The following is a 15,395-nucleotide window of genomic DNA, read 5'->3' as shown; positions in this document are numbered from 1 at the left end:
TGTAAAACATTGGAACACTTTCAGGAACAAAATCCTATTTTTTCAGAGACTAAAGGCATATTTTCTAGAATTTACCAGTATTATTAAATTCAATCATTTATTTAACAAGTGAATTCAAAAATTAATCTTGTATTTTTCCCCCCAGGAAATAAGCTTTTAGTCTCAAATATTTTTTAAATAATATTTTCAAATGTTTTAACGTCACCTCATCTACCATTGCTGCATCATATTTAGTTAAAGTTTATAGTTATAATATTACACTTCTTTTTTGGGGGGAAAGACACCATAAGTCTCTAAAAAAGGACAATTGACAATGAAATGAATGAAATTGAAGAAATGGGACTTTTTAAAAATAATAATACTCTTTGTAAAAACAGATTTATTCATGATGGAATTTCAGAGTTAAAACTAAAGTAATAAATTCATTTGGCAGATCCTTTGTATTTTTTATTTTTGCAACCTGTCCTCTATTAATCATTCGACAAATGTGCTCATTTTGTACTCAGCCCAAAGCACTGTAACTCTTTGACTGCCAAAAACGTTAAATAACGTTTAGTAAAATCCTATGGAGGAGTGCCAAAGACGTTAAAAGACGTTTGTTTCAAAACAGAGGTGAAACTAACCATTTTCTATTGTTGATTACTGAAAAACGGAATAAGGTAGAAACAAACTTATTTTTTCTGATAAAAGATGAGAGTCCAATCTTTCATTTGGTAGTATGTGTTTCCATAGTCCAAACACATAATTTTCTGTGGACCTTGAAAGATCAGTCAAAAATGCTTAAATCGGCTGGCACCCACGGCATCCCTTTTCTGCAAACGTCTGGCAGTCAAAGAGGTAATATAGAAGTAGTGCTTAGGTGCTATCTTGTGGCATCTAGCTACTATGAAACTATGTTAAAGTTGGTAGAAGGAGCTTCATTTAGGTAGGGCAGAGCCTTGTCTGAAGGCTATGTAGTGCTTTGTTGCCTTCTTGTGTTCTCTCTGGCCACCCCAGTTTGAGAACCACAGATCTAAAATGTTGTCTGGCCTAGGGTGTGACCTCTTCTCACCCCTGTTCCTCTCACCGCGACAGGAAAGTACCTTCTGCTCCCGACCCACGCCCAGCAAACAACATGGCCGCCACAGTCAATTCACGACGCCTCCTCCAACCTGGTCCGCATGCGCGCGCTCAACCTTGGCAAGTCGGACCCGTCCCTGACCTCCAGCTTGGTGAGTCGCCCGCCCCTGCCCCACCGGCGAGGTTATTTGTTTTGAGCCATTTCCTCAAAACTTTGCGGAGAGTCCAAGAAAGAACTCGTCAAACGTTTGTTCAAGTCTTGGCCCAAAGTAAAACTTGTATATATTCTGTTTTACCCCAAAAAAATTTATAAGAAATGTGGAGTGGTGCTATAAAAAGTGTTTTTATTTGGTCTCTCTAAACCACGGGACTTGTGTATCAATACTGTATCAGAAAAAGCAATGATGCATCGCATATATATACCAGGGTCCCATTTGTGTTGGAAAACACAAAAGGCGCTGTAGAGGTGACATTCAACGGTCCTCCAATCGATGCAGCGATCTGGTTCTCGCCCCGGCAGATTTGATCAAAAGTGTCGGCTAATCCGATGAGTCAGTGGCGAAGGAAAGGTTAATGCGACCACTAACGTGTCAGGTGCGTGTTCGCTTTCATTGGAAGCGCTAAAAGGCGAGCCTGTTGGCTTATGACGTCACGCTCTGCTGGTTGTCTGGATGACATCATCTCTGTGATTGTTTGACTGCGGGAAGGAAGCACAAAAAAAAAATAAAAGTACAGACCTCCACCAAGGTCAAATCATGTGAAAGATGAACACTTAAAAACTAAACCTCTGCCTCAAAGGTCAACCAATCAACATCCCATGTGTTGACGTTGCCACAGCAGAAGTTTAATTAGGAGCGTGATTATGAGGAATTTGTACTCGTCTTCGTACAAAAGCTCCAATACTAAAACATTGATGAGCCTCAACAACTTCATTTTGCTCAGCATTTTGCAGCACAAGGTGGTACTACATTAAGGTGTTTGTGTAAATTGGGACTGTAAAAAATGTTGTTGTTTTTTTAAACAGTCTGTTAGAAATCCATGATTTACTGGACGCGCATATGATGAACCCAATGTAAAGAGAGTCACTATATTCTATTTTATTTTTTGCTATGCAGCAATTTCCTTAAGCTTACCTGACTGGAATTTTAAAATATCACTTAAAATGTTGCCTGTTCAGTTAATGAAGGTGATATTATGGGCCCAGTTTGGCAAATTATGTTTCACTTTTTTTCTATTGATTGTGTTTGGCATCCTATTTGCTTCAATTTTGCGAGCGCCTAATGCTTATTGACTAGGGAATGATTGAAAATGCGTAAAAATGACTCATCTCAACCGTGGAGAAAACAAATACCTCACGTTGGTTTCCACAGTGAAAACAGTGCCACGCTGCTTTTGTGCACCGGGGGGCGCTGTTGTGCACAATTTTTTTTTTATGGTGGGAGAGCTGGCTTTTTCACAGACAAAATATTTTATCGAGTTGATTTTAAATTGATTATCATTGAGCATATTCAGTACATAACATCAAACTGGTAGTAAACGAACAATGCAATACGCCACAAAAAAAAGTGCCCGGCATGCACACGTGTGCAAATGGTCTCACCGCTGCCTCAATTTGAGGCAGGAAAAACCTTGTTATGGGTCAGGTTAAAGGTCCATGAATCCACCGTGTACGTTAACGTCAATGTTATCAGTCAAGGACATCTCCAAACAGCATTATGAGGGGGAGAAGGCACAACCAAACATGGCGGCGTGGGGATTATGACAGTCTTATCTCCATATCGCACCACAAGTGGAGTATTGATTTGCTGCCGGCGAGCGGGACGCGGCACCCTCGGGGCGCAATAATGCCACAGAGGCAAGGTGTGCTGCTGACACGGGCGCAGGCAAGAAGAGAAGGAGATAAGACCACAATGACGTTTATTGTCCATTGTTACTTTCTTTTTTGAACAGCCATCTTTAATCACTGCTGAAATACAGTGAGCCCCTGTTTATCGAGGGGGATATGTTCCAGGTGCGAATCTGTGCGAGAGAGAGAGAGAACATGTTGAAACTCATCGAAACACATTTGACTAAACATCAAAGAAAGAGTTTAAACAGACCAAAAAACTAGCTTACAAACGTCCACTAGCTTAATGCTAAAGTGTAATGTGAAAGTCCATAGATAGGCTAATATAAACGACCACAGATGTTACCATAATTATGAACTTTCAAACCACTTCACATAGATTTGAGATTTTTGTGCCATTTTAAAAGGGGTTTTCTTTTTCATTGTCCGTGCCTTTCCGTGAATGGGCAAACAGAATAGAATGGACTTGAGTGGCAGCGTGGGTGTGAAGAATAATTGGAGGATTCCGTCACTGACAAAGAAGAATTGGCCCCTTTTGTGTCTTCGCTCTCCTTTCAGAAGCCAACGGGAAATTCTCTTAATCGTCCGTTTTGAGATTGTGGCTTGAGTGTGACAGAAGTCCTAATAAGTTCTGCGTGAAAAGTTGTTGCTTGCAGGTTTTGGCGCCTGATTAATGATGGAAGTTAATTAGTTGGATGGTTTCAAAGCATCTGTGTCTGCTACGGAGGCTTGTTTGGGCCAAATTTTAGTAAGTTAAATGTCAATTATACTTTTAAATATTACATGGAAATAAATGTTACTTTCTTTTGAATGGTCAGTTTTAAATAAAACTTTAACTTGAAATAAAATGTAAAATAACTTAAGTTGTACATTAATTTGTGAAGGATGGATTGTAATTCATTTGAACTTAAAATATATATATATTTTAATTTAATTTGTATTCTATTTAAATGAAATACCGTAGATGTAAAACCATTTAAACATCATTAAAGTCAGGCTTAAATGAAATTTAAAAAAAAAAAAAAATGTAAAGTTGACTTAATAAGTTAAATTAGTGCTGAATAGTTTTAATAATTAATTCTATAGTCAATATTTTTTTTTACAATGAATAAAAATACTGCATTTTAATACAGTTGTATTTATTTTTTGATTTAAAGTGCAACATGAATCGGGGAGAATATTTGAGTATTTAAAGTTTTCGCATTATTGAATGGAAAATGTTTGTAAATATTCATTTTTTTTAATTTAATCAAATTCAATTTTAATAATTGATTTATATCATTGAATTGTTTTATTATTGGGATTTTTTGTGGGGCTTTATATTTAATTTGACACCAACCTACAATCCTATTATTTGTAAAGTCTACTATTTATTTATTTATTTTTAAACAAGCTTTTTATAATATGGCCCCGGCCGCGCGCACCCACTACCCCCTTGACCATCCTCTGTAGGACTTTGGCTGCTGATAAGGAGAACGCGAGAGGAGCACTTAATATTCGCGCAGTGCATCCACACTGAACGAGTGGCAGTGAGCTAGAAGGAAGGAGGGGGAAAAAAAAACACGCAGTCACGGAATACAGAATTGTGGTTGCAGGCCACGTCCAGCGGTGTGAAAAATCGCAAATTGACAATCTGCACACCTCTGCTGATGCCCCACGTAATAATGCCTCCATGTGGACTCGTCAGGTCTGAAGCAGACTCGACTGTCGGGCGCCATGTATGGCATTTGGAACGGCAAATAAACTCTCGCCTACCACATTCCCGGAGTGTCTTCTCCCGCCTTGTGAAGCGCGACAATGCCCGGAAGGACATCCTCTCATTTTCATGCCTTGAGAGAATTGTCCCAAAGCCCCCACTTTCCTCCTCCCCACTTTAGCCGCCGTCATCCTCCCTCCCTTTCCTCTACCGCCGGTGGGGGGGGGGGGGGGAGCCGCAGAGGAGACGAGCCAGAGGAGGCATGCGGGACAAGTGAGCGGCGTCAGAGATCAGATATTGGCGAGGTAGCCTGGGTGGAGGTTGAGCTGGTCAGTGCTGCATGTATGCGGAGGCGAGCCGCAACGCCGCCATGGACGAGTCCAGCATTCTGAGGCGGCGGGGGCTACAGGTAGGCGGGCTGACCGGACTCATTTTTGTTGTTGTTGTTGACCACATTCAGTCCCTGGTGAATGTGACGGAAGTTAGCGGTCACTTTTGTTGCGTTTGCGTCTTCACATGTGTGCCCCGGAGGAAGTGGAATGAATTGTTGTTGTATTGACACTTTTTATGACAACGATAAGAAACTATATCATTCTAAAAAAAAAAAAAATACAAATGAATGAAAAAAAGATCTTCACCACTTCTTTTCACATTTGAGTATTTACAGAGTTCAGATACTTTCGTGCCAAAATGTCTTGCAGTTGTGATAAGAATGTGTTTTATTTTTGCTCAAAACATGCAAACTTGAACAAGGCATACATTTCACCCAAATAGCATACTTACATTTATTTTTCGTAATATTAAATGAAAACAAGTTTACCTTGAAGTATTGCCACATGCCCAGAAGGTATACTGTATGAGCTGCTTCTGTTGTGCATGCCTTGACCTCTAGAGGGCAGTGCGGGACACATGCAGATAATACACAGCTTTATATGGACAGACACAAAGAAGACCATCATGGCTAAGCCACATAACTTGGTTTTTTTTTGCAGAGCAGAATACTGTATACCTGACCTGTCTGTATTGACAAGTCAAAATGGCGGCCTTATGCTGCTTTCAAAGAAGGTTTGAAGTCAGCTTCATCCTACTGGGAGTGTCCCAGTTTCGCCCTCAAAACGTCTTAGGCAAATGTAAACAACAAAGGTGGCCATTCCGATAAATTGGTTAGTGGCTCAGGTTAACGCTGTCATTCCAAATCACATTGTATCACGTCTTATATTTACTTTGGCCTTGAATGCTTTGAGGTCAGAACTGGCCTTGAATGCAGCATTTTTCTCGGTGAAAGGACGGTTTTTGGATGGTTGTAATTTGATTTGTGAGGATTATTTGATGAAAATGTGATGAAATGTTATTTGACTACTACAATAATATTCCAGGTTTGTATGCTAGTCACAGGCAAAAGCAATACAATACGCTGTGGAAATGAAGCGGTGCATTGCAGAATTATGAGCAATGCCCGGATGTTCGGAATTGGATTAATAAATGTGTGTGTGGGTCAAATGGATTAATTAGGTCAATTTAAACAAGATTATCGTCATTTCAGTGTATAGCTACTTTGTATTACATTTTTGCTTAGTACCTTGGCTGAATAACGGTTGGGACGGGCAGACGGCCTTATGTTCCCCCGTTAATTTGCCTCAGAGGCGCGCGCCGCGGCAGATTTTCCTGCTGTGACTTGCTCAGCTGTGATTGGTGGACATGGCGCGGCTGTAAATCACCTCCCGCTGCTAATTAGCGTCTCACGCGTCGCCGTCCCGTCTCCCCAAAGGATAACGGGACGCCCGTCTTGACGGCCAGACGTGAAAGTAATTGATAGCAAAGGGACGGCGACGTCTTAACGCGTCAAATTCTGTGCTCAAATCAACGGCAAAGGTTTAATCCAAAGAGATCCGAGGGACATGTCGTGCCATTTGAATGAATATCGGTCAGTTTTGACAGAAGACATACAATGAAACCTGGCATATAGCAGTTCATGGGTTCAAGGCCCCTAAATTGTCTAAGGTCACTAAGATTGATTCCAGTTGACAATTAAAAACATTCAGTTAGTGAATGAAAGTGCTTCTTAAGGGTTAATGTGTTTCAACAAAGTATTTATCCTCAGCCATTTGAAAAAAATGATCAGGGCCATTAAACAACTACGTGTAGTCCAGTTAAGGCCTGATAATTTCGCACATTGCCACAAACCTTTTTCTTAGCAGCATTCCACACTCATTGTTTGAAGCGGAAGCTAATTAGCATGCTTTTCTTTTTTGGACTATAGTCAAGCTTTTCAATATTGTATAAATCAAATGAAAGTCGGAGGTGATTACGGCTGCGAGGATTTTTGCGTTATCCCTTCAGTAACGAGCGCCGCGGGGCGTTTAATCCCTTTCGGGATTCAGTGAGTTCTTTGTTGGACTTTTTTCACGACAAGCCTGACCTCCGTTTAACCTTGTGCGCTACATGGTCTAAAATGCTGCTCTTTTAAAATGTTTCTTTTTTCCCCCCATTCACAGAAGGAGCTCAGTCTTCCCCGGAGAGGCAGCCTGTAAGTACGCACAGAACTGATATGACCCGTCAATCAAATGTGTGCTCGTTACCCCGCTGTGGTGATGACTTATGTTTTATACTTGGTTTGCAGTCATTTAAGTCTTTACGCTTCTTATGCTAATCAAATAAGAGAGTCAAAACACACACAAGGGGGACAGTATCTCGCAAAATGACTACACTCCGCTTTTTTAAATACATTTACATACATTTGGCTACAATGTAAAGAAGGTGAATTTACTGTCCCCTCAAAATAACTCAACACGCGTGCGTCCATTAATGTCTAAACCGCTGGCAACAAAAGTGAGTACAGTGTTCCCTCACTATAACGCGGTTCACTTTTCGCGGTCTCGCTGTATTTTTTTTAGAGCGTATTTTTTTAGTGCGATTGTGCATGTATTTTATTTAATTTTTTTACAGTAATGTACCTATTTTATAAAATTTATGGTTTGAACATTGAGAATGTTGAAACGAGCGAAATGTGAGAAAAAGTAAATGCTTTGATGAGAAAAGTGTATAGACTGCGGTGAGGGGTTTTAGAGCCTTAAAACATTCATAATAAATGCAAAACATAAAGCTAGCTGCTTTGCGGATTTCATTTATTGTGTTTATTTTTCGGAACCTAACACTGTACACCCCTACGTGAAAATGTCCAAATTGGACCCGATCAGATTTTTTCCCCCCTCCCTGGTATCATGTGACTTGTTAGCGCAACAAAGTCTCAGGTGTAAATGAGGAGCAGGTGCATTTTTTTAAAAAAATTTATTTAAACCATTCAGAATCACAAAGCATAACTGCCACCTTTTGGGTGTGATCTACTTCCTGGATTTGTATTCCGCCATGACACCTCTTTGCTTGTCAGAAATGTCCCCGTGTAGAGGGGGGAATACTTCCTGCGAACGATCCTTCGGCAAACAGGTTGCCGCAGCCTCCAGTGACCTCGGTAACCATGGCGACGGTGTCGGGTCTTTGACGAGGCAGCCTCAAATGAATCACGACGGCCATGTGTTCAAATAGAAGTGCTGCTTTGGTTGAGATGGGTGAAAGTGAGTGTCGGTTTTTTATTTTTTATTTTTTATAAAACATCCCTATCTCAAATTTGCCAGGAACTTTCTGCAAATTTTCCATCCCGTTGCAGCCCTACTCCAGGCACCCAACTATTTGTTTACAACATATTAAAAATTGTACATTTGTACAAAAAAAAAAAAAAGAAGTGCTATTTCCTAAAAATAATCAGCCGCCTTTAGTTGCATTGCAGCTAGTCACCAGGTGGTGGTGTCACTTGCTGTTGGGGAGGGGGTGGAGGGGTTCTGTCAAAAGAGGGAGGTGGGGAGGGGGGGGGGGGGGTGAGTCGATTATGAAGGAGCGGGAGGAGGGGCCATTGTCCCTCCGCAGGCAGCCGAGGGTCTTGTTTGACAGCTTCAAGGTGGAAAGACCAAAACAAGCGCGATCCCCACTCTTGGTCTTATTCTTCTCCTCTTTTTTTTTTTTTTTAACCCTTGTTTTTGTGAGCAGGGGGGGGGGGGGAGGAGGGTTGTTTCCGTCATCGTTTCATCGCACAGTTTTTTGACCGCTGTTTTGACTGCTCTTTGTCAGTGCGAGAGGGGAAGCGACCGGGAGGGGTGCGCGGCAGCTTGGCACGCTGGGCTGGCTGGCTGACGGCATGCGTGCGTTGCAGGCAGGCAGGGAGCGCTTATGATGATCACAATAGAGCAAAGCAGCAGCCATGAAAGCCCAACGGGAACGGCTGCGAATTCCTGGTCTGACGCTCGAGTGAGTATGCTGCCTTGCTAGCATTAGCATCTGCAGCAGGAAGTCTCTTATCTTGTGTGTGTGTGCGTGTGTGTGTGTGTGTGTGTGGTTGCTGCACGTGTGTGCGTGATGCACATGCCGCAATGTGAACGTTCCAGACGACCCCGCCGGTGTTGGCAGATTGTGACAGCAGCTTTTTCTCCCCACTGGATTTTTTTTTTGAGGTTGTTGTTGGGGTAGTCGGCAGCGTTTGTCCCGCTTCTGTCGTCTTTACCGTTTCTAATCCGCAATGGGGGGGAAAAGGAAGAGGAGGAAGGACAGTTCTTTCTGTACCCATAATGTGTCTGTTTTTCACGGACACACCGTCAAGGTTATTTCACGTTGCGTGTTAAGAGGATTACAGTACACATGCATGGTCAACTCAGGCTGCGACATACAGTATCGCATTGTTGTCTCGCGAGACCGTATCGATACGGCAAAGGCAGGTATCCATACCACAGGTGGTCCGCGATTTACGCCGAGTCGCGGCAATATTTGGATGAGCAACGTATTCCACAGCCTCGGTTTGTTTTTAGTTAATTGCACACCATTTGGACCGTTCAAACGTGTAGGCAAGGATATCCGAGTCTCATGATAGCCGCAAAAAATATCAATAGCAATGTCAGCGCAGAAACAAGCTGCTTTAAGCCATACTAGTTAGCTTGTTACCCGGTAGTTATCTGCACTGACCACTCAGAAAAATAAACTCATTATACTGCTGATTGAAAGTTTTAGCCGGTTTGACTTTTCTAAAACCTTGACATGGAAACTGGTCATTGGCCATGCCTGATTTCGGGACCCTCGTAAACCGAAGACCGTCTGCACTTGAAACGGTTCACGCGTTGGTTGGTTTTCAGGGGATTGCTGCTGTTTCGCGGGCAAAATGCATGTTCGGTTGGGTTTAAGTCTGGAAATGGGCTTGGGTCAACAGTTCACCGGTGGCCTCCGTCAGTCGTACGAGAGGTCCTTGATTTACGCCGGAGTACAGCTGTAAATATTTGCCCGCACCCCGTGTGCTTACGTTAATCCAAAATGCGCTCGTAATCTCGCTTACCAGCAGCGTAAATCCCTCATTTATTGATAACGCAATCCTTATAAAGCGAACATTTCAATTGACATCAATCGTCCAAAATTTCGTTTTTATATTTGTCCACCCGATGGTCCCACTTGTTTTATGGCAAGAAAAGGTGTGAAATGTTGCTGCATGCTTTGAATGCAGGGAAAGTAGCGCCATCTTGAGGGCAGGTTGTAAAAAAGAAACTAAAATCTAGAGGAAAAAAGTGGTTACATTTAGTTCGGTCAAATGAAAATGAGCATTTCTGTACCTCTGTCAGGATATCGTAACAAGCAGATGACTACAGTGAAGAAAAAAGAAGAAGACTTGAAAATTGTTTAAAAAAAATGTGTAGCCCTAATAAAAAATATGCCAATTTAGACTTGTGGCTCATGAGGGATTTTCATGCAGGCATAATCTGATGCTAATGAGCTCCTAAACCCACTGCAGTAAAATCTGCTCACCTCAGTGCGACCTCGGCACTGCAGCGACTCCGTGTGACGTCTTTTTTTTTTTTTTTTTTTTTTTATACCTGCGACAGAGGAGACACAATGTCAAACCCATTCATCTGCCACTAGAAGAGAGACAAACGCCTCGGCCGAGTGCACGTGTCCGAGTTTAGAAATCTACCCCGAGTGTGTGTCTGTGTGTGTGCGCGTGCGTGCGTGTGAGTGAGATATGACGTCTCTATTTCACTTTGCTCCGTTTAACTTGCAGCCTCACGCCTCGAAGCTTGAGCCCCACTCCCACTAGTCCTTGCAGTCCGTGCAGCCCGCTGCACGCCTTTCACTTCTGGAGGTAAGCGAGTGACACCACGGGCACCCGACCACCTGCTGCATGGGATCAAAATAGCCACGTGGTGATAGAGTCCATCCGGAAAGTTACTCGCCACGGTGACTTTTTCCCCCATTTTATGTTAAAGCCTTATTCGGAAATTGCTGGGAAAGGGGCATATAAAGTGGGTATAAAAAGTCTACACACCCCTGTTCAAAGACAGAGACTTAAAGAAATTTCATTTTGAAACTTTTTCTAACAAAGTGCCTCTGGTTAAGTTTTTAGCTTTTATCGTCAGCTTTTCTGACTTTTTTTTTTTTTTTTTTTTTGCAGACATGAAGTTTTTGTGCACTCACTGCTATTTTGAACTGTTCATAATTCCCTCCACCTTGACTAAGGCCCCAGTTCCAGCCGAATAAAAACAGCCCCCAAATATGATACTGCCATCACCACACTTTACTGTAGGTACGAGAAGCTAAAACTCAAAATCCCCCAAACATTCTGTATTTGGGAATGACTTCCATTTAACCTAAGTCGTGAATTCTGAAGACAGACGCAGCCTGTTGGAGGGTGTGCACACTTTTGCAACCTCATCATTTCAGTTCTTTTGTTTTAATTACCCTCTATAGGTCACATTAATAGCGGAAAAAAATGCTTAGAAATGATTTGTCTTGGTCTACTTTTTTTTATATCACAAAAACCTGACCTTGACTATAATAACAAGACTTGATTTAAAGCTGCACCTAAGCACCCTAAATTTTGCGGAAAGACCTCAACCACCACCAAAATCATCCTTCGACGATACAACCCCATTGCAGGCAGATGCAATGCCGCTTCAATATATCTCTTCACCCCCCCCCCCCCACCAGCCCCCACCCTACTGTAATGTTGCCTTTGTGCTCACTTTTCATGTGCAAAGTAGGATTTGCGGCACATCAAAGAGGCGGGGACTCGCTCTGTCTCAGTGCTGTCTGCTCGACTTGATTTGGAAACAAGCTTATGAACGGCGTGTGTGTGGTAGCAGGTGAACGTGTGTAAAATCACTAAGGCTGTCACTATTGAACTATTTTAAAATGGTTGATCCTATCGATTATGCCATAAAATATCCCCCCCCAATACATTCATTCATATATTTTTGGGTAATCTGCTGAGGTTGGAGTCGGTATGAGGTATTCAAGCTTTAGTGCCATCTTGTTGATTAATAAATGGTGTGTTTTTTTTCATCTGTTGGCGGTCCTTGCGAGCACCTCATGTGAAGGAAGTTAAAATGCAAGTTGTTTTGTGCTTCTGTCCTAATGCAGCTATTAATAACCTGTGTAGTCAGTCCGCTTTTTCGTTACAATTGGCCTGCCTTTATTAATTGTTTGACAAGAATGAGTTTCAATTCAAGCCCTTTTGAGAGGTAGGATGCGTTCGTTACTCGCCGCTCGCCATTAGGCTGAATGAGACTCGTGCCGTTAGCCAGCTGGTGCAAAGAGCCAGTGACCTCCATGTTCTTGCTGCAAGTTTGACTTTGGCCCCATGTGAAGCGTTACGTCCTAAGTGGAACACCGAAGGAGAGCACAGCCACAATTAGAGTGAAGGCCAACAGGGACACACACCGGCACGGCAATATGCGAGGGAAGGTGACAGACGAAGATTCGGCGCTTATCAGCCGGCGATAAGTCTAGTCGTGTCGGGCGTCGAGGCACCAGCCCCTCCCCTCCCTTCTGTCTTTGCGCCATGCCCGGGGGGTGGGGGTCAAACCGAAGCTGACGACACGGCTTATCTCACCCCTGTTGTAATGATCCCAAAAGCCATCTGAGTTGTGTGAGGACATTTGAGGGAATTATAGATGTTATACTTGATCCAAAGATGATCACATATAAACTTTCCACCAATCTAATCTTGCGATGTGATCGTTTCATTGAAACTTGGTGATTGGTGATCGGCTCCATAAGTTGTGAATTGTGTATGAAAGTCAGTAGGGGTGGGAATCTTTGAATGTCTCACGATTCGATTCGATTCCGATTTTTGGGCCTGCGATTCGATTCAGAATCGATTTTTCGATTGAGAACGATTTTTGATTGACAATGATTTTTTGCTTCAATCTATAGATGTGCAAAGAATCGTAATGATCTACTCCTGTCTGACTCGCTAATGCTAATTAGCGCGCTACTTTTATCACTCAAAAGAACAGCACCACACTGCAAAAAAACAACTTTTATTGAAATAACTTGAATGTGACTTTTTCCTTCTACTCTCTATTGTGGCTACAACTTAACAGTGTATCAGACCGCGTGGAACCACACTGCCCCTAAGTGGCCAAATCGGGTACAACATAAACAGCGCTCCAAATAAAGGCACATACAGACAAAGGCAAGACAGTATAAAATAATTTAAATAAAATCGATTTTGGGACATTTAAAATGGATTCTGAATCGTACTAAATGAGAATCGAGATTCTTATGAGAATCGATTTTTTTGGCACACCCCAAATAGTCAGTTTAAATGTTCTGTAAATATATTGCATTAGAAGCGTATATTTGAAATGATTTTAGAGGGTGTGCGTGTTGTTTCAAATGTTGAGTCAATGTGAATGCAATGATATTGGCTGCGAATGTCTAAAACAGTGGGAACCTGCTGTGTAAATGCAGCCTAGAAAAAGGCACGCGAGTCCACGTCGGTTCTTATCTCTCAGCTTTTATTGCAGCGCGAGCGGCTTTTTATTTTTGCGCAGCCGGGACTTTGCTCTCTCCAGTGAGGTCGTGCCTCCATCCTAAAGTTACCCCCCCGCCACCCCCTCGCCCCTCACACCCGAGCTTCTCCCAGCCGTCAAATTCAGCGGCGGCGTGACACAATGCTCGCTGCGGTGCGACCGCGTCCGCACTTTGCCGTCAAGCGGCCAATCAGCACGTCCCGAATCTGAGGCGGATCAAAGGGTCACATGAGGAGCCATGTTGTGGAGTTGGTCGTCAAGTGTTTACCAGGATTGGGTAGCGTTAGTTTTTTTTTCCCGCTGAAATGCTGCACCTGTTATTTTAAAATGCCTGTATCGACGCTTGTTGCAATGCTCTTGATGCATGTAGCCAAGATTTATATATATATTTTTTTATATTAATGCAATACCTGACAATTTGATAGTGATTAATCGGACAATATAAATATATTGTTTTAAAATTCCCAAAAATGTCCTCTTTTTTTTGCAGTTTTTTTTCCACATTACAACATTAAACAAAGATTGACCTTCAAAAATTACCTACCTCTCAACCCTCCAAAAATCTGCAAATTTTTGCTGATTTAAAAAAAAAAAAGGGAAAGAAAGAAGAGCATAAATTAGATTTTTTGGTGGTTGTTAAATATTACAAAAAAAACATTAAAAAATAGGTGAATATGCAGGTGCTGAATTGCGAGTGTTTGGGTGGGTCCACTGTGCCTCCTTTGGGTGCCCAACCCTCATGTTTACAGCACAACTGGAGGAATTCCCACATTAATACACTGACCCGTCATGTTTTTGGAGGCGACCCAAACGAGGGATGATGATGCAGCTCCTCCTCCTCCTCCTCCCTTACCCCTCCTCCCCCCGCGTAATCGGCGGTAGGTGCCTGTGACGTGCAAACAAAGACTCAGCTGCTCTCGCACGTCGCAGCTCCTCTGCAACCTGACCTGGATCGTCCCCTCGGGATCCTCCCGGGATTACGTCTTTTATCCGCGGGAGGGAGCGCTGCGTCCTCATGCCGCAGCTGAACACGGAACGCCAATGCCGCCGCTTGGAGTCCGACGCTCCCGCCGCTCAGGTCCCGCCACTCTGTCCCGACTCGGACGGCATGTGGGATTGTAGCGTGTGGACGTCGCTGGCCAACTTTTACACGCCACATTTCTTGGGAAGAGCTCGCCTACGACGCTCCCAAAGGTAGCCGGCTCCGCCCTTGTCCCAGGGTCAGATTGCTTCGGAATTAACTTGACACGGAAGCGTGCTGTAACGTGCTTTCTGGAGTCGTGCGTGTTTACAGCCAGTTATTGCTTGTGTTTTAGGGCAGTGTCATGTTCTACTGACGTCTTTTGTTTTCTGTAGAAACAACTTGTAACAAAATCTTGTTTGAGAGTGGGCTGATTTTTTTTCCCCTGTAGAATCTGATTTGAAATGTTTTTTGTTTGTTTACTCTTATCAGCTTTGCAAAAAAATGTCTTTTATCTGATATAGTTCTCACGCGAAATATATTTTGAGTTTTTTTATTTTTATTTTTTTTTTTAGAAGAGGCGCGTAATCCTAATTTGTTCACCTTTAGTCAGCTTTGCAAAAGAGTGTCTGTTATAAATTGTTGTTACCAAGGTAAATAATAATTGTCATTTCCCCTATTTTTTATTTTGCCAAGAGTTTTTTTTTTTCTTGCCGTTATTGAGCTAAATAGTTGAATAGTCCAAATTTACAAAAGTGTTCTTTAAAGAAAGGTATAAGCTATTTTTTTTTTCACTTTCACTAGCTTTGCGAACTCGGGTGTTTTATTGTTTTTCCTCTTAAGTCGTGGTTCTCGAGTTAAATAGTTGGAATTTACAAGAAAAAAGGAAGATGTGTTCTCGTAGCCAAGTCTACATTTTCGGCATTTACCGGCAAGGGCGCTGTGCAGTGCTTATGTGTATGACTTTGGCATGTTTTGGTACAAGAAGAT

General features: G+C 42.5%; 1 protein-coding gene across 7 annotated transcripts in view; it reads left to right on the top strand.

Annotated features, from left to right (window-relative positions):
• mast4 (microtubule associated serine/threonine kinase family member 4) overlaps nt 1–15,395 on the top strand; it is a 45,785-nt gene that overhangs the window by 9,530 nt on the left and 20,860 nt on the right. For 2 of the 7 annotated variants that reach the window (XM_077542683.1, XM_077542682.1), the window contains exons 3-5: nt 1,075–1,211; nt 7,097–7,128; nt 10,690–10,770. In XM_077542683.1, coding sequence (XP_077398809.1) covers nt 1,075–1,211; nt 7,097–7,128; nt 10,690–10,770 — 250 coding nt within the window. Of the gene's footprint in view, nt 1–1,074; nt 1,212–4,867; nt 5,011–7,096; nt 7,129–8,662; nt 8,901–10,689; nt 10,771–14,073; nt 14,639–15,395 lie in introns of those variants that run through there. The other 5 variants (XM_077542685.1, XM_077542684.1, XM_077542688.1 and 2 more) reach the window with 5 other exon arrangements.

The sequence above is a fragment of the Vanacampus margaritifer genome, chromosome 14 (assembly GCF_051991255.1).
Source record: "Vanacampus margaritifer isolate UIUO_Vmar chromosome 14, RoL_Vmar_1.0, whole genome shotgun sequence".
NCBI classification, from domain to species: Eukaryota; Metazoa; Chordata; class Actinopteri; order Syngnathiformes; family Syngnathidae; genus Vanacampus; species Vanacampus margaritifer.
The sequence above is the reverse complement of the archived record's forward strand: the minus strand, read 5'-3'. Positions and strand labels throughout refer to the sequence as shown.